Below are 25158 nucleotides of genomic sequence, written 5' to 3'. Positions count from 1 at the left end.
ATTGAATTCATTTATTTATTATTTTAGTTTTTTTAACATTTAATTTCATAGGTGTAAAAAATGTTTATCATAATCTGTTTATTAGCCACATATTTGTGTACGAGGGTTTAGGGAAAAACAGTATCTCAGTAGGCTATTTTTAATTGTATAATATATTTCAAGTTTGAAATTAAATGTAGTTTTTTTAGTATGCATTAGCAACATGATGTGTGGTACTAAGGAGTTGTTTGAAAATGACAGTCACAAAGTTTGAATGCAGTTTGTTTTTTCCTTTTAACAGAAAATGGTGTGAAAGATCTGCGGGTTGACCGTGCAGTTTGGGTCTACAAGAAAGTTGTAAGCACATTTTCCTTCAGCTGGAAGAAAAGAAGAGACCTGGCTTCTGCACAGGCTGAGCTGGGCCTACCCACTCATCAGCTCATTACAGAGTCCCCAACCAGGTGGAGTTCCAGACAAAAAATGATCAACCATGTTTTGGAGCAGGAAGAAGCCATAGGCCAGGGTACTGGGTTCAGGCAAGAAGTCTTGGCAGCTAGTACCTACATGGCAAGACATAGATATGTTGGAGTCAGTAAACAAAGCTGTAAGTCCACTGCAAGAATTCACTTATGCATTATCAGATTATGTTACTGTGTCCTACCTCAAACCAGTGGTTCGTCTGTTTAAAGACAACATTCTACAGTCAAAGGAGGATGAGACAGAGCTTACAAAACACTCGAACACACCACACTTAAGTACCTCAATAGCAAATACAGTGATCCTGCCACAGACAAACTCCTGTCTATTGCCTCCTTCTTGGACCCCCGGTTCTGCACTTCTTTCATAGAACATGACAAAGTGGATGGAATCAAAGAACAAGCCATTATAGAGTTGATGTCTCTACCAGGTGAGAAAAACACAGATCAGCCTGACAAACTGTTCTGATGCAAGCAGCAAGTAGCTCACCATGCAACCAACAAGATAAAGCTGAAGTTGTGCCAAAGAAACAGACATCACTAGCCAGCTTTTTTAGGAAGACCGTGCCACACCCATCTACTCCCCTGTCAGAAGAGGACATAATCAAAGCAGAGCTGTCTGCCTATCTGATGTTCCCTCACACAGACCCTGATATAGACCCACTTCCTTGGGAGGAAGCAGCATGAGTCTAACTTCCCCAAGCTAAGCTGCCTGGCGCGGAAATACCTTTATATTCCGGCAATCAGTGCTCCCTCTGAGTGGGTTTTCAGTGCAGCTGGAAACATTGTGACCTGCTAGAGGGCATCCCTCTATCCTGAAACTGTAGACAGGCTTGTGTTTCTTGCAAGAAACCTATAAAAACTGATGCTGTTGTACTTTTCTTGGTGTGTCTGCACTTCAAAGTTGCTCCTGCTTGAAGTAAAAGGACTGTTTTTGACTGTCAGGATGTGTCATAGGTGTTGTTGACTGTTTATATTTTAACCTTATAGGATGTTGCGGGGTGTCATTGTTTTTGCACATTATAGTAAAAAATAGTTTGCTTGAAGAAAATATTTATTTTTCAGTATAAGAACTAAAAAATCAAAATTGTAATCGAGAATCATTCATGGCTTTGAAAAAATCGAGATTTTTTTTTTTTTTTTTTGGTCATATCGCCAAGCCCTAGCCATGATACATGTCCCACAGTGTGTTACGTGACATGTAGCACTGGAATCCGTCTGATTAGGTACCTGATTCACAACTGAGCCCACTTTTCCTACCATCTGCTCTGAGATGGAAGAAGGGTTTTTGCCGCTTTAAAGAACCACTTAATTTGAAAGACCTTTGTACATGTAAGATGTGTAAGCTGTCCTATGGCATTCTGACGCCGATAGACCAGTGTCACCACAGATGTTTTCGGTGACAGGGAAAGAGTCAGCATAAGAAAAAGGGAGGATCCTCAGCTGTTAAAGTGCAGTTTTTCTCTATTCATGGTTCAAGGTGAAGAGAGGGGAGGAGAGGACAGCAGAGGGGGGAAAAAATGTGTGCTGATGTAGATAGAGAGCTGCCAGATCCACTCAAAGGCAGATGGGTCAGGCCAGATGCTCAGCACTGGCATGAAACATGGCGTGTTTTCACATCGGTAATAACACCTGACGCACCCTGGAGGAAAGACTGGATCCTGAACTGACGTTTCCACGGGAGACAGCAAGCCATTCAGGAAAACCCTCCTCCTGAGAACTGTGTGAGGATGTTGTGAGTGGTTGGCCTTGAAGATTACCCCTGCCATTCTGTTCATATCAGCATGTCAGCCAGGATGTGCTGTATTGAGCGCAAAACATTTTCACCTTTGCAGCTGATAAAGAAACAAGCAGTGTGATTTCAGAATGAATGCCCTTACTTTGTGGTTTTGTATTATGTTCCATTGTTCGTTTGACTTGTAGCAATAAACAGGTACTTATAAAGCATTCTGAATTTTTTTCAATATGTAGAGGTCATCGTGAGAGAAAATGTGCTGCCTGATTACTGGCATTTATGATTTAAAATTTGTGCTCATTTATTAGTCTGAATTTACCTTTGAACACGAGGTGTTATCAGTTCCAAACAGCAGCTAGTTAAACACAGTCTACCTGCCTCTGCATATGTAGAATTTTATTGTACTTGAAAAATGGAAGGAAACGGAGGTGTGAAAGTGAGTCATCATGTTGTGATGGTCATCTTATACTTCAGAATGTCTCAAAAGCACCTCAGTGAATGGACAAGTGGGGAGGCAGGGGTCGAAGCAGCCAGAGAGAGAAAAACAGGACAGGGAGTAGCAGGGCTGGCTCATATATCTTCTGAGCAAGTGAGAAGAGAAAAATGCTAATGCAGTCACTCAAGGGACTCCAATGCAGCCTCAGTAAATAATCCACTTTATTAAAAATACACTGCGTTGGTTTGATGTGGCGGTTTTCTCCCCCTTCTCGTATATAAAACATACACAGCCATGAATGTTTGAACAGAGTCATTGTAAAAATTGATCCACACTGACTGACTTGATTGTACTCCGTGCTTTAGAACAAACTGTGATGGCATTTGCTGCTTCAGTTTTAATCTTCAGCACTGCCTTGATGGGTGTTGGCTTGAGTGCATGGCATTCTATCGCATTTTCGTGGAGTATTTTGATGAGAGCTATTATGAGTTTTCCAGGTTATATTTGACCTCTTCATTTGCCATCTATTGATTGAAATTATTTCAATTTTATGTCACAGAGTAAATGTTCCTTTCATCCAGGGGCACTGTGGTAAGAATTACCATATTTTTATTATTATTTGCTAAGAAACAGGTGTAAACATATTTTGACCACATTTCCAAACCAGCAACAGTTGAGGGAAATGGCAGTGTGGTTTTGAGAAGGTTTTCACCTTTATTTGGGAAAGGATTTCAGGGAAGAGTGAAAGCTTTTGGAGTCTGCTTGTGGGAGAAACAGGAGACACAGATTCAGAACATGTTTTGTCAGACCGGGTCAGACTGTGTTGAGCACGCTAGTGCATGCATGCATGTGTGTGAGTGTGTATGTGGGTGGGACTGTGTCAGCAGCCCTCTCTTTCTGTGAGTTAGGAGCATTGGTTGTGACTGACTTGAGCATGGAACTACACTTAGGATGCCCTCTAGGGGTCAGAGTAAGAGGTATTCCCAGATCGTTCTATTTCTCTCAGTTCACTCCCCTTCAACCAAAAGAGCACATCTCTTGAAGCCTGGAATATGTAGTATTGCTGTTAAATGTGTGTTGTTATTGTGAGATTATTAAAGGAATAGTCCTTTGGAGGCATTAAGAGTCAAAGACTGAACATTTGAGAGTTCAGTTAAGGCATTTAGTATTTTGCAGTGTTCACAGCCCACATGGAGTGGGATTAATATGATGTTGGGTCTTACTTTTCTTAACCAGAATACCTGCTTACACATCTAAGGGACTGATAGTCCAAATATTGAGTGTATTAAAATGCAAGTAGAGGAAGTAAATTTTGATGAATTATCAGGACCTTGTAATTCTTATTTTACTTCTTGGTTTTGATACTCAGTTCCCACATGCTGTTTATGTATTTATGTGTGTAGTTCATACGTTAAGTCATTAGTTTAACAATGAGTGGTTGATTGAAGTGACAGTAGAACATACCTCTGGAATGTGCATTACTAGCAAATTCTCATTTCTTCTCTTTGTGGAATGAGAATAGACTATCACTCTGAGAATAACTGCTGGAGCAGCTTCATTATATCAGAGCCAAGTTCAGATAATGTTGAAGAAATGCAATTAAAACTGTGTCTTGCCATTTAATTTTTGAATTAAAATTGTACTATGCTTCACCAAAAAACTGAAATGTTCAAGTAATAAGATTCAAAACAAAAATTTAATCGGTTTATCAGGCTTCCAGATAGGTCACAAGGCTTTCAAATTTCTGCTCAGTTTGATGTGTCCCACCAGTGCTTATTAGTTCTACATACACATTTCTCTGCCTTTGATTTCTTTCTTTTTCTGCACAAAATCCGATTCTCTCCACTTACACCACTACTGGCATGCATAATGACAAGTAACAAATGATGAGGAATTTTGAGTTGAAATGTTTTTTAGGTCTTCATCCCCATATTTAAATTAACAATAAATAAATGATTAAAATGGGCTCCTTGTGGTTTAATAATTAATGGGTGTGGTGAGGACAAAACCCCTTCTACAAAAGGAGTTCCATCTGGGAGAGAATTATTGTAAACTCTAGGGCACCACTCACAAACACTCATTCATACATAGTCACTCAAATTCATACATGCGCACACGCACGCGCACACACACACACACACACGCACAGACCATCTGGAGACTCCTTACTCATGCTTAGTGCTTTGCCACAGCCTCTGTCCTCTCTCTCACTCTCATTCTTTGTTTCTCTCAGTATTTTAGTCTGGATAATGGGAGCTAAGGGAGATTCCGGAAAATGTGATTTTCTCAGAATCTGCTCATTATGGCTATCTGTGGAGCAGGTAAATTAGACAAAACTCAGAACCTCAGTGCAGACTCCTGCCTCCTTTTCGGTACCTCACTTCACGGTAGATCACTGCTTTGAAGGGTTCATTCTTAATCTGTCATGACTGAAAACAGTACAGATAGCTACATGGGCTTTATGAAATGTTGGGCTCTCTGGAAGTTCTGTGTTTGTTATTCTGAGCTCACCAAGCACAATAAAACCTGTTGTAGAAGTCACATTGAGATTCATCAACACACTACACAACTCACCCCCTTTTTGCTCCCTGAAACTGCCAAGAAAATATTCATAGAGTACACAGTATCATAAATATACACCAAATCAAGTGCAGCAGTACCTGTTACCCCATGTTTATTTTGTCCTGAAGCATTTTTTTTTTTTTTTTTTTGCTTGAGCAGGATTGTACGAATGTTCATTATTCATTCTAAGTGTCAGTGTAAGCTATGAGGGTGAAGTGAGATGGTGGTCTGTAACGAAGAGGTACAGAGGTAATCTCTGCCTTGTGTGTGACTGCACCTGGTGAAATCTTTGTAGCCAAGTGGTGTGGGTAGTGGGGGTATCTTACTGAGGCCCCATGATGGCGTGTCTCCCTGGCGTGGTGGGAATGCCCTTTGCCACCCCCTCTGCTCTTACTCAGGCTGGCTCTCCCGAGGACGTAATTAGACCAGGAGCAGGCGCCTCTCTGCAGAGGGAGGGATATTACCAGCTGCAGACATCAAACCCACGCTTGCCGTGCAGCAGCACACTCCAGTGAACTGTCTGGCATCCTGTCTCTTTCCCTCTCACCCTCTCTGTCTGCGCATACGAATTGAAGAGAGAGGGATACTTTATTGCTCTACAGCATTCTTAATTAGGGTCTGAATATTAAGTACTGGTTTGTCTAACAAGTAAATTTTTGCTCAAAGTCCCACAGGGTTTAAAACAAGTGCTGCACAAAATGCGAAGGGTTGCGGCTATAATGCACGCATAAGGAAAGGAAATTGTGCAAAGGTCAAATAAGTCATATTAAAGTTCAGAGGAACGCCTGTGAGAATTCTTTCCTTTCCCCCACTTTCTCCTTCAGGCCATTTCTCTTTCCTGTCTTTTTGTCTTTTCCTCTTCATGGATTACTGTTTGAGTGTATCCCCCTCCACTTGAAAGGAAAATGAGATTTCACTTTGATTTGTCTGTATTAGATCTTTTCCTGGCATATTTTTCTGACTCACACAGGAGAAGCTATATTTTTGATAAATGGTAGACCCCTGTGGCTGGATGGAACTTAATGAAATAATTGGTTGTGCTGCTGTCACAAGATGGAGTGTCATTTCAAGGTGAGGGTGGCTTTTGCAAGTGGCTAGCTGTCACTGATGTGATTTACTGTGAATCTGTAAATGAACATAGCATGTGCTTTCTGACACACACACATACACACACACACACACACACACACACACACACACACACACACACACACACACACATACATAATGCTCAATGCATATGCTTTCATGCAGTCACAAAGTCAAAAAGTATTGAAACTTCTTGTCTTGTATCTTCCCGGTATGGTCCTTCATATACAGACAGACACATACAGCGAACGCTTTTTCTGTTATTAGTAGTTGCCACACTAAAGTTATACTTGTTCTTGGGATTGTGATGTTGCTTTCGTTGTCAGCATTTTGGCTGGGGATACAGACTTTCTGTGTCCGTTGCATTGCTGCTTCGCCTGTGTAGTAAAATGATGGTTGAGCATGGGGGAGGTGGGTTTCTGATGCAGCAGCATGTTACACCTTCAAGGAGGCTTCCATTGTGGAGATTCTCCCTCAAAGCGTCTCAGCTTGCTTTCACAGGTGGCCCTCCTGTGTGCCCTGGCAGACACTCACTCAGTGGGCAGCACTGCTTCTCTCTCAGTCTGGACAAAATGCCCCACCGCACCACATTAGCAATGATGGGCCCCTGTCTCTGGGGGATCTAGGTATCCCACTAATCACTATGGCAGGCCCCTGGTGCACAACAGTATTACAGGCCTGATCAACTGGCTTGGTTAACTGCAGGGTGTTGTGTTTTGAAGTGTAGACTCTGGACTTCTGGGTTGCTGGTTCAAATCCCAGTTGAGGTGTTACCATTGGCTTAAATGACTCCAGCCCCAGCCCAAGCTTAACTCTAAATTTTGAATCATTTTTGACAAACCATTGATAAGATGCTAATGAATACTAAGCAATACTAATGTATGAAGATTTCTGTGAGATCTGCTTTCACAGGCAAGCCATGGAGACTTGTACCCCAGTGTGGTTATTGACTTGTGGACTGAGACAAAAAACGCTCATTACTACACTTTCAAACCTTGTCAATTCTTTGATTCCAAAGTGGTTTGAGTTGCAAAACCGAAAGAATCATGTGTATAACACGGCATAATGAGCAATTCTTTTCCCTTAGAAGAATAAATGAATGATGATGTCATTTTGTCAGTCAGATGTTTGGAAGTTTTTGAGGTAAAGCCCCACCCCATTACTTAGATGGTAATGTCAAATCTTAGCTAACTTAGTACCTATAGCAACAATTATTAGTTTAAGAAAATAAAACTAGAGTTTGATTTAAATGTACCCCAAAATGACCCTTCCGTCATGTTCATTGCCTAGTTTGTTCCTTTCACACAAAGGAGGGATCAAGTTTGGCCTTATTAGGCTGTTTCTGAAGGCTTCCTTAGCAGCAACCATTGAAGTTCTGCCAGGAAAGCTGGCTGGAGAGCCAACCACTTCTGGACTTCAAAGTACACTATGGATCACTCCTATGGAGCTAAAGTTGGCAGGCTTTAGCCACTCCACCATGGATGTGTATATCTATGTCTCCCTGGTCAATGTACATCATATTCACAATCTTTCTGTAATGTCACAACAACTTTGATGCCAAAATTGTTGGGAGAGCTTGTTCTCCATGTAAGTCTAAATAAAAGACGTGCACTGAACACTCAGAGTCTTCATCTTAGGTGAGCCATTTGAAAATTAATAATTACAAGTGCATTTGCTGAAAAGTTATTGGACTGAATTGAAGGAAGTAAGGAACTGTTTTTTTTTTTTGCTTTTTTTTTTTTTTTTAGTGTGCCACCTTGATGTGCAGATTCACTCCCAAATAGGCCACCATGGCCATGGCTCTGATGGACATGGTGGGATGACTAGCACCTTAGGCTGAAGTGTGGAGTGATGTGGGTGCAGATGAGCAAGGAGTCTTTGATATGGCAGTGGTTAGGATAACAGGATGAGTACACCAGAGGCTGAAACTACAGTCAATTACTCATGCATTGCATTAAAATTAAAAGCACCAGGAAGTTATACTTTCACAGAAAGAGATGAGCTCTGCAGAACCTCAGTATTTATGCTCAAAGTCTTGCACTAAAATGCAAAGTAGGCTTGTTTAGGTAATGCCAGCCCATTTTGTATTACTTGCCTTTCCTAAGCTGGATATTAAGACTGCTTGAAGCTGGTAAGGTGTATGGAAGAGCAAAAATCATCACTATTAAAACCTGACACCTCACAGGATACTAGCTGTTAAGCTGAGGTATGATTGCAGCGTACACCTGCCAAATTGCTGGAAGAATCGTGGTTAAAGGGCAATAGAAGAGTAACAATGGGCCTAAAACTATAGTGTATACTATGCTTTAATTGGGCAGCAGCTGTTAGTTGACAGATGAGCGAGGGAAACAGTGTAGCCCACTAAAACAAGGTGCTAATGGGGCTTTGGAACAAACTGTCCTTTAACTCTCCAGAAACCAACTACTGTGGTACTCAACCTTTCCCAGTTTCACAACTTGCCTAATGGTTATATATTTGACATCTTGTTTTGTTTGGTGTGGCGATTTGTGACTATTCACGCTTCAGTAGTCTGACCCCTTGATATGTGGTGCTGGTTTAGCACAGCTTAAGATGTTCATCTGAATAGATTTACTATCACACTGATCCTGTGAATTTGCCCCAACTTGGCTGGTCCAACACCTAGTTGCTAGTATGAAAAGCCTTTATAAATATGGCAGCAAAAACCAGGAATTAATTAAAAGTGATTAAAAACAGAAGTATTAAGGAATGTAGCCATTTAAGTGCATGTTTCTTTTTTAACGTGCATAGGAGGGGAGTGAATGGAATTTGCTGTCAAATGCACTATTGTGTAAGTGATACTTTGCTGAGAATGAACAAAACAGGGATACACAGAACAGTTGTGGTAATCCAGCAAGAGACGAGACCCCTCTGACATGTAACTATTTCATAAAAATAGTAAAATGCCCATGGGAACATGTGTAGAGATTATTCTTGCAAGAAAAGCAAACTGAGCTGGATTTGGCGCACTCAGTATGCTGCCTCGAACTGGCTCCATCCTCATCAATGATCATTATTGGCAATTGCAGTTTGGCACCCAAATGGAGGAGGAAAAACTCTTGTATTTTGAATATTTTTACTGAAAATTATATGAAGTCACAAAATTTGGATCAATAATACATTTTTTGTATTGGGCATGTTTGAGCATGTGCAAAAATTAAGAGTTTTGAGATTGCTTTGAGATTGTGGGAATTTAAAATGAGTTCTCTGTCATCCCACCTTTCACAACATCCACCACAATCCAAATTTACATTGTTTAAGCAGTGAACAAGGGTTAGAACAAAAAGGGATTAGTCCCAATCTGCAGCCTTTGTAGAATGTAGTAAGTGAACAGCTGTGAGGATTTTATTTCAAGGTCAGCCCTCAGGCAGGGATTCCCAGGGCTCACATGGCCCTCTCTCCCAATTCCAAGGGCTTTCTCTTGACCCTCCCAGTTCCTCTTATTTCTGTTCCCTCAACAATTATACAAGCATTGGGTTTGGCTCCTACAGAGCCATGACCCACAAAGTCTGCCATGCAAAACTCCATGCCTCATATACAGCTGGAACTCTCTTGTGTGCTTAATGTACTGCAGAACAACATGGCCTTGAAAGAGATTTTTCCAGACAAGGATTTCATGTGGAAGTTTCTTTGCTACTGAAGACTGTAAGATCAGAATCACTTTATGATGGAACTTTTTGAAAGGGAACAACAATGTAATATTTTAGACATGTTTTGATCTTTGTGAACATTACTGGTGATATGATAATCACTTACGTGATGCAGTGCTTTGTAGCAGCATAAACAGATGCGAGAAAGGATGGCCAGGTGTTCCAAGTAGTTATGTGATGGAAAGCCAAGAAAATCAATAAATGCTGGCTGGTTGCTAAAAGATATTCCACTGTAAAGTTTACGTGTTAGTTCTCCTCTTTGATTTTTTTTTCTGTTGTTATTTTGCATCTTTACTTCCTGCTGTTTGATCCACTCTGTGACTCGTTAAGATTATTATGTAGCTGTATCATTTCAGCACTTTTGTTAAAGGTGAGAGAGGGAGAGATAGTGGCAACATGGAGTTGAGCAGCAATTGCAGCCTGCTGTAATTTTACAGAGTGATGAGGAAAATAGTGAGGCTCAGTTTGAATAAGAGTTAGGCGGCCAGTTCAGCTTCCTCTGGAGAGGAAATTAGGTTCTGTCTTTTGCTTTAGAAGTGGCAAACCCAAACATACATAACCAAATTTCTGTTGGCATAGAAATTTCATACATGTGTGTTAATGTGTAAGAAGCTATTTATTATTTTCACTTGTCACATTTAAGTGTACCTGGCCTGTACCATATTAGCTGGTAGCCACAGATGTGCCCTCTGCCAGAGTCAGAAATCAACTCCCCCTCATTCTGCCAATATTTACTTTTGTCCATGTGGAAGGGGTTTTGAAAGCCACCAGAAGATGATAGCTGAAGGAGACGACGGGATTATATGTTTGCCACATCATTTGAGTTCACTTTCTGTGTTCACTCTGCACAGCTAATTCAGTCAGCTAATTCCAGTCAACAGCAGTGTTTTCACACAGTTGCTGTTGTAAGTCCATTTCTCATGTAATTCTCATTTCAGTAAAAGGGTTCAGTGTTATGCATTGCAGTGCTATGCAGTACAATGCATTGGTGAAGTAGGGTCATAGCTCAAAGGTTGCCAGTTCAAATGCCCAGAGGTTCACTGCTCTTGTAACCTTGGGCGAGGCATTTCATCCAGGTTGCCTCAGAAAATACCCCTGAAATAATGTAAAAATTCTAGCATAAGCAAGTCACTCTGGTTTACGTGTTTATTTTCAATAACCAGTTTATTGTTCCCGTTAGTCAACAATTTGTTAATATTATCACTATTAATCTTTAGGTGTATAGTTTTAAAATATATGACTTAACTGGTTATACTGTACTAAGCTGGAGAAACATTGTGGCAGCTCTGTATGTGTGCAAGCCCGTGTGCCTCTAACGTATTCTGCCTGAGTGTAGTACACAGTGACTGCTCCATATAACAAATATGCCCCCCCCCCCCCCCCCCCCCCCCACAATGAATGGAGCACAGGAGTTTAATATCATAGTGTATCATTTTCAGACAAAAGTCTACCAATTCTTTTTATTGTAAAAACTAATCAGTCAAGAACATTGCTATATGGTTTGATGCTATTTAGATACCACACTAAGTTTTTAGGTTTTTAACACAGTAAAAGCAAACCCTGTCTGACTTTGTTTCCAACAAAACTAGCTGCAGTACGGCCAAAGTTGGATGAAAGGACGTACAGAATATAGACATGTCACAGTCTGGAACGTTGCTGCCTGACTCGACCTGTGTGTCAGAATAGCACAAGACTTTGTATGATTGGTGGAAATAAATGAGCGCCATCAGGCGACCGACCACCATATAGACAAATCGGCATAATACAAGGTAGGCTAGCTGTTACAATATCAAGAGATACAGAGCGTATATAGACAAACTTTATCGTTCAGTTAGTTTTTTTTTTTTTTTTGAGAGGGGTAGTATAAGAGCTTATAGGGGAAGCGAGCGAAGGTCGTAGAGAAATAAACTATTGAGAAATTACTAGTTGTGTTTGTGCATGTCAGCAAATCGTCTTCAAACTTTGTCTGGGTTATGAATGAATCGCACCTTCACTCTGCCCAGAGTGTTGTAGCTGTGGATCCTGTTACTGTATTCATTCGACAGACGTGATCTGAACACTTTGAGGTTGGTTTAATTCGGTAGGTTAATTAAAAACAACCATGATTTTATTATATTACTGCTGGTTGTGAAAAGATTAATGCCGCAGCACATGGATAAAATATTTTCTAGTTTTATGTATTGTCAAATTAAGTGACTGCATTAATTGTCTTTTAGAATGACCTAATGATTCCTTTAACTTACTTCCGGGTGCTTTTCGAGGGAGGTTTGTATTCAGTCGGCACTGCGTATAGAGGCTCACTTCATGTCACAATGCAAGTGATGTCAAACAGCAGAGGCGATTGACAGTGCTGTCTTGTTGCACCTATTGTTATGTTAAGTATTTGCTCCTGGTGACAGTATTCTATGACAACGTGTTCCGCTCAGCTGAAGATGAGCTTTATTAAGTCATAACATTGATCCTGCGATGACAAAAGAGACGGGTTTAAGCACGCCAAGCAATGAATGCATTTAGCCAACAGGAGGCTTAAATGCGCCTGTAAGAAGCAATATCGAAAAACTAGTTTAATCGAATAATTTATTTACATATTACCAAGGAAACATCCACATGGATGCTCCTATTCCTACAGGCAAATGCAAACAGCAACACCACTCCAGTGGTAAGCCCTCTGAGTCAATGTCATAATGTATCAGTGTCGCTACTTGCAGTTTAAAATACCGAATGCTTTCCATACACGGTTTTCAAAGAGATGGGTACGGGTGCTATATGAAGAGGACAGCAAGTTTCGTGTGTTTGTACTGTGAACGGCGTAAATGTGCTTTCCCTGTCAAATCGGGCGGTTGTATGTCTTGATACTCGAAAAATGTCGGGTAGACCTCAGATATGGCTCTATGACGCTCGTGATGTATAGTTTCTCATTATCTCTCGCTCTCACATCACTACTTGTGATTGGTGGATTCTCTTTTGTAGCCAGATGGCGATGGCCAATTCAGCCCAGCATCCCTTCCCCACAGCCCCTGTGACTCCCTACACAAATATACCACTCGAGTTTTTGTTCATCAAATTGCCGTCTGTTTCTTTTTTTCCCCGACTGCTTGCTGCTTGGACTTTATAACGCATCGACTTTTGAAAATGGGAAAAGGGCTCCATCACCGCTTTTGTGCTTGGTAATTGATTTTATTTCTTCCGTGGCCTCCGATGTATTTTTTTCCAGGGTAAATCCGAGGCAAGTGCAGTTTTCTCCCCTCACTCTCGCCCTCTGCCTCCTTTCCGCAACACCCCTCCCCCACACTAACTCCTGTTCAACATATTATAGATGCATTTGTGTTACTCCTGCGTTACATAATTCTTTATGGTCGATTTAAGGGAGTTGTAGCTCTAAACCGTTGGCTTATAGTGGCATTGTAGCGAATAATAATGCGAGATCATGTGAGTTGCAGTGTTAGATCAAGATACTTTCGTAGTCTGTCAAATCAGTAACAGTTAGGTTTTGTTTAATTTTGCGACAATGACTATTGCGTGTTGTTTAATTTCGACGCTTTTATTACTTAAAAGCGACGTTTTACTTAAATTTGAATGCTTATGTATACAACTTGCAATTTTTTATAACATTTTTATAACAAGCCCCATGAAATTCCATAAGTATAATTTAAGACACTGGCGTGTGTTTCTGTGAAATAGATTGACCTTGCCGAAAGCGTTAGGTGAGAGCGATGCTAATTGAAGCCAGACGCCGAAGTGATTCACAGTGTGTGTTCCAGTTGACCTTATGGCATTACTTCAGCTTTATGTTGCTTTTTGGAGATTACCACTTTAACATTTTCATCCCAGTGTCATGAAACATTCCAAATCTTAAACAGTTGTATGCCTGTTATCTTAGATAATATCAGTGGGTATTTTCCTCTTTGCCAGCAGACTTTCCTGCTCTGAACCTGACATCCTTATACAGCAGCATCACAATTTATCTAAATTCGTGTTATTCACACCTCTTTCGGTGGTATTTTTAGGTGTGCAAGGTCTGCTTTTCACGTGAGAAAATAGCACTGTTGATTTGCACTCTGCTTGATTAGACAGATGGTTTTAATTATAGAGACAGTATTTTTGGAAGCTTCCCCTAAAAGTTAAAACAATGGAATGAATGCATTTTCAAGTGGAAATTCTAGGTTTTGCCAGATATATAACTTAAGACATTTATGAAGAGACCATGTTTTCCTTTAATTAAAACAACGTTTTAGTTTAGGGTAAACTTGTATTAATGAATTTGAAATGTCAGTTGTAACCAGTGAGAGCAGATAAATTTGATGGTGATATTTGCCAGGTTGCTAGGTGACACTTTTGGTTAGAGGCTTGATGTTTTCTAAAACAGAAGCAATTCAGAAACCTAACCTAAAGGGAAATTCATGCATTACTGTCCTCCCCCCAAAATGCTTGTAAAAGATGGGTGCAGAAGTGCCATTCAAGATATTTTAACCCCCTTCTTATGTATTTTTTTTATTTGTGTCTGACTTTATTAATCCAGAAACTGTAACAAGTAACAAAGTGTTATTAGTTGCCACAGCATTGATTTGATTTTAGCCATGATTTCAACATAGACTACTTAGAATAGGTGCCACACACACACACACACACATATATTGTAAACAGTTGTCGTGTCCACACAGATGATAATAGGATATTGTTGTCTTTTTGTTTGATAAATTGCTGTTTGGGTAAAAAAATGGTAGTAATTGCATATAGTGTAGTCAGTACTTATAGTAACTTCAGCATCTTGAAAAACCTCCATAGCCTACATGTTACTTAATTTGTTGAAGTTCTGTCTTGATGTTGTTATTAGTCGTAAACAAGATATGAATCATTAATATTGTTGTTATGCCATATGCTACCAGTCTGAGAAACTTGTTTTATAACATTCAGCCAATGGTATTGAAGTAAATCACCATGCATTTGAAATAAAGTGGGGTTTTTTTAGTCTCTGATTGGCTGAACTGGTGCAGCTGCAGATCATGATTCGTTCAGTTGATAAAACTGTGCTGTAGAATGGGAAAAAGCTCCACCAATGGGATTTTGCGGTTTTACTCTAAAAATCCTGACCATTGGGAGAGGAAGATGTTGGATTAGTGTGAGTTTGGCTGAATACAAGTCTGTTTCTCCATCTGTCTTCCAGAAAAAAGTAGTGGAGCAGCTGAGGAAGGATCTGCTGGTGAAGCAGGAGCAGCCAGAAATCAAACTCCAAACACAGGCAGCACAGCTGGTGCAGCCGGACAGCAAGGCATCTACGTTGCCCTCGGCCCAAGCCCCACTCTCTCTGCCACCTCAGAGTGCCCAGCAGGTAGGCCAGCTTACACAGGCCACTCCGTGTGCATAGTCATTTCTCAGCACCATACAGCTGATTAGACCCTGTCCCCTACTGGTCTAGGGTCTAATCAGCCCTGTTTTCCTCTTTTTGTTATGTAGTTCTGCTGGTTTTCTTATGCAAAGGGTATTCTTAGAAGTCATGTCACCCCTGTACAGCAGCAACAAATGTTACATGGTTACTGTGCAGCAAAACACTACAGTGATGCCAAATTAGTGTTGCATTATTACAGCGAAGAATGTCAACATCTACAACCAACTGAGCAGTTGAAACATGCATAGTTTCGGTTTTGTTACACCTGTTTGTAGCCTGGACAATGTGTGAAGTAACAACATTAAAAGTTTAAAGTTTAAGTTAAAAAGATATCCATGTGTGTTAAATTCTCTCAGGCAAATAGCTGCACAAACATACTTGTTCTGTTTGATCAGTGTTATGTTTTGTTTGACTTGTCGCAGTGCTTTTACATGATCAGCATTTAACCAAATGATTCAGCAAACTACTCTTTGTTCAATAAAGAATATTGAAAACAGTATACTATGCCTTAAATGGCAACTGTAAAACTTTGGATGTTGCAGGTATTTCTAGTTATTGTGGACAACAGGTTAATAACATTACATATTTGCAATAGTAATACACATGCACCCTATATATTTTACATAACATATAAAGCCAAGTAACTTGTAATTTGTTTACGTAACATAAAATACGTAATATTTTATAACCAAATATGTGAACACTGTTCTGAGAATATTGAACAACTTGACATTTAACAGTGTTCAGGTCATATGCTCTAATCTAATTTTAAGATTAATTTTAAAATGCAGAAGAATCTATGTTCCCTGTGAAAATCATTTTCTATGTTTCTTCATTTTCATGCCAGAAACCATTGTGCTGGTAGAAAGTACTGTATTTTACCTGTGTTATAGCTATTAACCATATTTGTAAATGTGACTGTAGAGGCTCCTTTCTGTGGAGGGGTTAAAGGTCAATCAGGGCACTAACAAATGGTAATCATTGAATACAGGATAAATTTATACAGTCATTCAAACTCACTAGCTACATCTGCACTTGTATAGGTAACAAAGTGTGTTGTCTTCTTAATATGTAGCCTTGGTGTTTGCCTTAGCAGCTTTGGTGTTTACGTTCTGTGTGCCAAACTGGCACTGAAACACAATAACAGAAGTGTGTTTGATAGGCAAATGCCATTACCTATACAGAATGCCTTCAGAATAATGTCACACTTTTGATCCATTGTTTTAGTGTTTTAGTGATGTGTATTTCTGTTTGTGAAAATGTCTGACATTGTTCCGTTTCCCAGGTGTTGTCTTTATTCAGTATTCTATAGTTAAGCCTCTGAATTTTCACTATTGTCTGCCCATTGAGAGCACAAAAAGTGTTGCTCTGTCAGATCCTGAAATGCAGGGTGTAGAGTTTGGTGGGGATACAGCCACCTGTCCTTTGTTCTTTTTTGTTATTTTTATTATGTTCAAGCACTTTGAGCTGCCTGATACACCAGTGCAGACTTCCTTTGCTTGCATATTTATGAAATTACAGAAAGCAAGAAGTTAAAAAGGTGTTGAGCAAAACCACATCTTTTTCAAGGTGACATTATTAAATTGGAATATTCCTGCTTTTCCCATCACATATGTAAGAAAAAAGTCCATCAGAGAACATAATCACTGTTGCTACCTTAGTTTGAGAGGTGCCCTGTTTCTGTTCTTCAGATGTTGCCAAGCAGAAATTCCAGAAAGGGACCCATGGACTCCCAAAAATCAAATCGGAGAAAATATAAATAGAATATAAATATATTTTAAAATATTTTTTATGGTATTTTTGAAAGACACTGTAGCGAAGGGCGAGAGCAGTCACCCCACCCGGCCTTGAACCCGGGTCTACAGGGTACCAACCATGCAACTTTGACCGCGACGCCAAAGAGCCAGGCTCGTTGGTATGGCAGTCAGAGCGCATACTCAACCGTAGTGACGGCACTCCGTCACACTGCCCTCCCCTTCAGCAAGCGCGCCCATGCGCTTCACGCACCATGGCGTCCCTCACGCATTCTCTTGCCGTACTTCTCCCATCCCAGGCTGCCCCCTCACCAGTGCCTCACCCATCTCTGGGGTCCCTCACACACCGGGGTCAACTGAACCTGGGGGTCCCTCATACGGCTCACACACAGGGCACGCCTCCGATGGCCTCGCAGCCAGCCATCCCACTTCTGACACCATTTGTAGCAAAGGGCGAGAGCAGTCACCCCACCCGGCCTTGAACCCGGGTCTACAGGGTACCAACCATGCGACTTTGACCGCGACGCCAAAGAGCCAGGCTCGTTGGTATGGCAGTCAGAGCGCATACTCAACCGTAGTGACGGCACTCCGTCACAGACACCAAATGTGGTTCAGCCCAGAGGCCCTCCTCGATGCAGCAGTTGAACTTCCTTGATGAGATAGAAGAGGTACCTTTGCAGTGCCTGTCATGTTGTTTTCTTTCCTGTATGAGAGACTCTGAGAGCTGTGGTGGAAATTTAGAGTTGCGGCCTTGCTCATCCCAGAGGCATTTCTCAGAGTGCAGTGGGTGCAGGGATTGACACAAAACCAGAGAAAGAGTGTTCATCAGAGCAGTGGGCTTGGCAGAGTCTCTGCTACATGAAAGCAGCTTCTCAGATGCTCAGACACAGAACTTTGGAGGCTTTATACAGTCTGAACACCAGCTCATACTGACAGGACATGGAATTTTACAATGTGGGAAGTTCATTGAGCCAGTCTTCACCTCTCAGCACCAGTGTATGGGGAGGTCAGCGGTCCTCATCACAAGATCAACACTGCAGTCTAGAGCTTTCATTTTGAAAACCCTTTCAAAATGAAAGACAAAATCTTGTGGTCCAAAGGGATTCTTGAACGTTGTGGTTGTTTGTTTTATCTGATGGGCATCCCGTAGTGCATGAAGTGTTTTGTGCCTGCAGGCTAAATGGAGAGGGTTGGGTTGTTGAAATGCAATGGTACGGGCACCGCTGTCAAAACACAAGGCTCTCTGCAGTATGGCAGTTCAGATGCCTGCTGTTGCAACAGACATGCTCAACTCCATATTAAGTGAGAGAATAGACAGGTCACTGCCTCAGCTGGACGAGCAGTTTCTGTCTTCTGTTTGTACTCTGTATGTCCTCTGCGGTAACACATTTGTCTTCCTGAGGAACTTCAAGGCAGAAATGGCTCTTGAAGGCCATTGAGCCATGATTGTGAAAGTCATATTACAGTGTTTGAAAATTATTTTTTATTTTAAATGTTTAAACAGATATTTCATGACCACTTTTAATTGGTGCCTTTCATTTCACTGTTTTTTATGGTCTTAGTTTTGATATGGTGATTGGTGAGTGAGTGCCACTATGTCAGAATGAGACAAGTTTCCACTTTGAGAAAAAAAAAAAAATTCTATTGTAAAAATGTTTTGTGACAAGTTGTAACGCTTTTAGAATTTAAGAAGTTAATTTTAGTCCTCCTGCTCTTAAATGTCACAGATTCCTGTATTCCATCATATCAAGAGAGTATGAGATTTATCACTTGCTTTTAGTGTAAATGAAATGCTCTGTTGGCAGATCTCATTGCATTTGCCTTAATGGGAACTGCATGCTTGAGGTAAATGAAGCCCTACTAGAAAGCAAGCAGGCCAACAGAATGTCTGATGCAGTGCTGTCCTTCTGACTTACTTTGCTGTGTCTGCCAGTAGTCAGTATTGCCTGAGGACCCCCCCCCCCCCCAAGAAATTGGTTCCTCCTCTCCTCTTAGAACAGATCTAATTCAATGGGGGCTGTCCATGCCTTTGATATTGGTGTTAGCGTTGGTCTGACTTGTTCTTGTCCATTTCTAAAGATCTCTCTCTAAGATTTCTAAAGATCTCAAGAAACATCTGAAGACACAGCTCTTCCGCTCTCACCTGAGCACCTAAAACACTCCCCCCTCACACTATCTCCTACTAAACTATAAAGTTTAAAAGAAAAAGAAAATCGAATGGTTTAACGCACTTGTTAGCTTTACCTGCTAGTTGGTACCTTGCTTGGCCAACCTTTGGAACTTCATGCAGCACTTCTAATATTGCTGACTCTGTATGGTTTTTCAATTGTGTTGTATTGTACATCACTTGTAAGTCGCTTAGGATAAAAACATCTGCCAAATGAAGAAATGTAAATGTAATGTAAAATGTAAAGATTATATAAAAATTGGATAATAATGCATGCTGTGCACTTTATATACTTTATGCATGTCATATATTTAATTCCTTTCACTGCCCATAGCAGCTGGGTTTTTGGCCATCATGGCCAGCTAACTCTGGTTTTCCTGAAAGATGAGGGTAAGGAGAAAAAGGGTAGCAGGGTTCGCTTACAATGTTCATAATGCAGTCTGGAGAATATGAAGAATGGTAACAGTCATAGAAAAACTTATGTCACCTGTTTTGGTACCAAAGATGGAATCATCTGTTAGGCTACTTTAAGGATGTATCAGCAATGACTGACCCTGCCGCCTAGTGAAGGAGCTCCCCATTATAGCCCACTTGCAGTGCACACACATACTCCCCCAGTCACTCTAAACCCACTGACTAGACACAGAAGTAACATAATCAACCCGACTAATGTCAGCTCCCACTATACCAGTCGGGATGAACTGAAAAGTCCCCAGCACTGCGTCCTGCCTAGATCACAATGTCTCTGGGGTTTTAGTCTGTCAGCAGAAAGAAGTCAACCCCAGTCAATCTGTTATGGTCTTTATTCAGTCAACATGCTAATCACCTCACTGATGTACTTATTTGCACAGGTGAAAATAACAGTGTCTTACAGGTCAAATCACCAGCGATAGAAGGGTGATGATTAATCCATGACTTAGTGAATCTTGTAGATGACTTGAGTGATGTTGTCTAAAAACAAATCCCAAATTCAGCGATTCTCTCTCTCCTCTAGTTGCTTTTGACAGACAGTTCACAGTTACGCTCATTAGTTCACAGATAAATATGTGTTGTGGTGTTATCTGACAAAGGAGATTGGATGGTGAGAGGGAATGCTGTTGTGTCACTGTTATCGAAGAAGTGGCAACAACATCATCAATATCTTTTTTTCTCCTTGCTTGCTTTTTTTACCCAATGGAATTTGTGTATGACCAGCACTTGGGTCTGTGGATCCAGATAGATATTACCTCCAAAAACTGAACCAAAGTCAGACTACTGAGCCTTAGTACTTGAGCCATTTTAGACACATTATTGCAGGTGCTTCAGGCTCAGTGGACACAGCTCCTGTGTGAGCCCCTTCAGAGAAGCACCCTCTGCTGCTGGAGGAATTAAGTGGCTTAGATACGTCTATATAGCAGTCCTAGTGTCCTGTACATGAAAGCTCAACAATTCATTTGTGTTTGTTTGAGTGGAAAATCCTTGCTTCAACATATATATTTGCCTAGAAAGAGGACAAAAGGCAAAGGAACATCTATCCTCTTATCCTAATGCCTGATGGAGAAGTGTGAATGTGTGTGTGTGTGTACCCATGTGTACACATGTGTCATGAGCTCTGTTTCTTCCTCTACAGAAGACGGTGACTGTAACCTCGGTCCTCACCACCAAGTCTCTACCTCTGGTGCTGAAAGCTGCCACCCCTACCATGCCTGCATCTGTAGTAACGCAGCGACCCACTGTAGCCATGGTCACCGCCATCAGCAGCACACCCAAGTCCACCGTCTTGAATTCTGATTCGCAGAATACACCAGTCAACCTTCAGACATCCAGCAAGACCAATCAGGGAGGCGAGGCCATGCGTGTGGTCTCCAAGAATGCTGTAGTAGTAAGTGCACCTCGCTACACCTCAGACTGCATGCTCTTCTTACCAGATCCCAAGTTACTTCAGGAGAAGGAAATGACATGAAGGAAACATGGTTTGGTGGCAACCGCTGAAGACTTCATTAACTTGTCTTTAAATTGGTAAAAACGTGTCCCATAAAAAATGTTGTTCGGAGTGGCGCTTTTTCTGTGCATGAATTTGGGCACAAGGAAATAAAAAAAAAAAAATCCAGTATATTTGTTCGACAGTGTGGTAGAAGGTAGGGTACTGAGTTCACTGGGGTCAAGGTACATTGCTCTGTCTACATGGGTATTTCATTTCTCTTGCACAGATCCGACTAAATGCTTACTACTTTTCCCGTGATAGGGGTGCTAGCAAAAGAGTGGCATAATAGTCGCCTCTCCAGTTATCTCTGCAGCGTAATATGTGAGTGTCTGGTATAGTAGTGCAGAAGTGTACAACACATATTTCTGCTGTGTGTAAATGGGTGGTTTTGTCACAGGTGCAGGCCACTCCCTCTGCCCAGCCTATCAAAGTTCCTCAGTTTATCCCTCCTCCCAGACTGACGCCTCGACCCAACTTTCTACCACAGGTTCGTCTTCCTGAATCTGCTCTCCCCTCCTCCCAATACCCACTCCCCCTCCCCCCACAACTACAGTCATCAGTCATCAGGGAGGAGAAACTTGCCTACAACCGACTAGAGGCCACTCATTTTGCAACAGAAATTACAGTTCTTGAATGGTCCTGCTCAGTAAAAATCAAATATATATATAGCAATAAATGGCAATCTTAAAATGTCACTTAAAATCTTAAAATGCCACAATGCGATCCTTTTTATTATTCTGTATGGACAGTAGCAAACATGGCTTTTTAAAGAAACGGATGAGAGACAGGATTAGCTGACATCACAAATAACTGGTTAGAAACCTTGGATTAGTGATGGGACAAAAAAGCAATGCCTCTCCTTGTTGACAACCTTTTTGTGTGTAAGGGTGCTAAATGTTGTTGACAAAATGTAGAGACATTTCTAATATTTTGAAAACTGCAAATTTTGAAAACATTTCAGCCGTTTCATCTCTTTAATAGAATTCGGTGTATTTGATTTTTAGGAGGAGCTCTCCAATAGGATCTTGATCTATGATTGTCAGGTAGTAAATGCCTTTATGCATCCATTCAAGGCAACATGGTGGATGTGTTAGTTTAGTGCAAAGCAAATATTTATTTCAGCCTAGTAGCTTTATTCCAAACACCTGTCTTTCAGACTGTTGGCTCCCAGAATGCAGTTGGTACATGTGCTTAAGCAAACCCATTCCGATTCTTAGAATTGCTGGTCAGGAAACAAGCTCTGCTTGCCATGTTGGTTTTCACTGACTGGGCATGATTATTCCTTTGTTAGGTTTTTTTTACGTAATTACTCATTTTTGTTCCTGTGCTCAACCGATTCTATTTCTGTTCCTTGTGAGTGTGTTTTTATTGTTGCCTTTATCTGATTCCATTTCAATTGCATGGTCTGACTCAGAGCCCCTGCATTTGCTCTCTTCATCATCAGTCATCCTTCCCGTGTCCTGTAGCTTGTTTTTCTACCTTGTTGTGTAATTTCACTGCATTGCACTTTGGCTGCCATTTATTTGACCCAGTTATTAACCCTGCCTGCATACGTAGCATGAAGACATACTGTGTGTTAGTGCTCTGCCAGGCTTCACAGAGCTGCTGTAATGCCACTGGGACCTCAGTGTGTTTGAGAAGCAAACCCTTCATCAAAGTGCTCTGGGCTGCAGTGTGTGAACTAAAAGGGCAGAATGGTGGTTTGGGTTCTGCTCATTAGCTTTGTACTGCGGCTTGGAGAGGTGCCACTGCATACAGCCCCAGTCCCTGGCAGCAGGGTCCAGACAGGCAAGGGCATCAGACAGGGGGGACGTGGGAAAGCACAGACCTCTGTCCCCAGGTCAGAGTGGATGCCCACACATAGCCCAGCTTCCCTGACTGTCTTAAACAGGAGGAAATCAACTAAAAATCACTCGAAAAGAATGAAAGTTGATATTGTGCTTTTAAACAGCTTGTGACTGTTTTAGTGACAGTTTGAGGTACAGGCAGATGAGCAAGAGAGCACACACATAGTTTAGATTGTGACAACTGGCCATTTGTGAGTGAAGACTTGCAAGTTTGAGATGAGTCATTTTTTGGGGGGAGGGAAAGAGGACATGGGGCACCAGAGGGGAGTGAGACATAGAAAGTAATGCAGTCAGGGGCAGTCCATGTTCGACCCTTTCAGTCCATTCCAAAGCAACTCAATGGCATTACCAGTTTCGGAGTGGTCTGTTTACATAACAGCGTAAAGTCCTTAACAACAGACACTGGCAATGACTGTGACATGACTTTGAGCCAACCTGCATTCACTGACCACTGTCATGACCTTTTGTCCGTCCTCCCGTCACTCAGGTCCGGCCTAAGCCCATCACGCCCAACAATGTGCCCATCGCCCCTGCACCCCCACCCATGATGGCAGCTCCCCAGCTACTGCAGCGGCCGGTGATGCTGACCACCAAGCTGACGGCCACTTCACTGCCATCCACCACGGGCCCTATCCATCAGGTGCGCATCATGAACGGCCAACCCTGTGCCACCATAGCCAAGACCCTGACCACCGGCCAGCTGACAGGCATCGTCATCACCGCTCCGGCCTCCAGCCCCCGCCTGGCTTCTCCACAGACACTGCAGATCAGTGGCCTCAGTACGGACACCAAGGTGAGGGCCAGGGGTGTGGGGGTGGGTGGTGGTGGGTGGTTTACCTCTACTCTGAAGCCACTGCCACAAACAGAAACTCAGATGTTGTGGTCTCTGTTCTCTGTAGGCTGGATTGAGGTTGTCAAAGGAGCCTTTCTAGAAGGGAAATTTCATTAATAGCTCAGTGATGTGAGGTCAATATGAAGTTTTGGACCTTTTTAGGCCTCTTATGCCATCAACTTTCCTTTAGCTGGCAATACCAGCTAAATTACCAGATACCAGCTAAATACCAGCTACACAAAATTAATTTGGTTGGCCTGACAAAAATGATTATGGACTAAACAGAAAACAGCATTCAGTTACAGTAAGAACCAACATGGAGCCTTTCCAGCTCATAAAAAGCTGCCTTTTATTGTAATATTGTATAACTTCCTCTGGGCAATAGAGTCATTATTAGGACAGTACATATGTCGAGGATATGTAATGTTATTAATGTAATTAAACCTCGCATACAGTAAGGAAATAAAGGCTAAATATTGGCTCCTTGTGTGTTTCAGACTGTTAAAACACAGGGTGGGACAGAGCAGAAGACATCAGTCAGTGCCCCTTCCTCTCCCACCCCTCCCCCACCACCAAAGCCCAAACGTGAGGAGAACCCTCAGGTAACACAAATTAGACAATACCAAATGTAAAGACCTACATAGCCGTGGAGCTGGGTTGAATGTGTGGTATCCATCAGCGGTCTAATCCTGTGCCCTGCATCATTCTCAGTTTCAAGGGGTTTCTGTGAAATTGTCAGTATCAGAAACATGGGTAATGTCAGGCAAGATGATTTTGGTCCAGTATTTCTACCCCTACATTAAACTTATAATGTAAATAAGTACAGTTTAATTGCAATATGTACTCAGTCTTAACTGTGAATCTTCTGTTGTTGGTGTTTAAAGTGTAGCTTTTAAAACAAAATAAAATGCCAACTTAATGAAATGTTCACTGAAATGTTCACTTGTGATTGATAGTACTGTGTCTGTGAGGATTGTCTGGGGTGTTGAAAGTGAATAAATTTTGACCCAGTGTTGGATGTACAGCACAGTATTCTTATTTCAATCACATTGTGCAGAACTTTAGTAATAAATCCATGGCTTCACTACTAAAAGCGCATGGTCTAATGGCATTTTAATTTTACATCCTCTCCCCCAGAAACTTGCCTTCATGGTGTCTCTAGGACTAGTGACACACGACCATCTAGAAGGTAAGAGGGGACTTTAGTTCAACTTCTCTCTGTCTGGACTACCTTTGTAATTGTGAATGTTGTAAGCTTCACCAT

General features: G+C 41.5%; 1 protein-coding gene across 2 annotated transcripts in view; it reads left to right on the top strand.

Moving 5' to 3' along the window:
• LOC118781966 (PHD finger protein 21A-like) overlaps positions 1-25158 on the top strand; it is a 78929-nt gene that overhangs the window by 47986 nt on the left and 5785 nt on the right. For both annotated transcript variants that reach the window (XM_036535142.1, XM_036535140.1), the window contains exons 7-12: positions 15110-15274; positions 20862-21113; positions 21613-21702; positions 23550-23855; positions 24392-24496; positions 25032-25083. In XM_036535142.1, coding sequence (XP_036391035.1) covers positions 15110-15274; positions 20862-21113; positions 21613-21702; positions 23550-23855; positions 24392-24496; positions 25032-25083 — 970 coding nt within the window. The remainder of the gene's footprint in view (positions 1-15109; positions 15275-20861; positions 21114-21612; positions 21703-23549; positions 23856-24391; positions 24497-25031; positions 25084-25158) is intronic.

Source organism: Megalops cyprinoides, chromosome 8 (assembly GCF_013368585.1).
Source record: "Megalops cyprinoides isolate fMegCyp1 chromosome 8, fMegCyp1.pri, whole genome shotgun sequence".
NCBI lineage: Eukaryota > Metazoa > Chordata > Actinopteri > Elopiformes > Megalopidae > Megalops > Megalops cyprinoides.
Note: the sequence above shows the minus strand (reverse complement) of the source record. Positions and strands in the feature narration are given on the sequence as shown.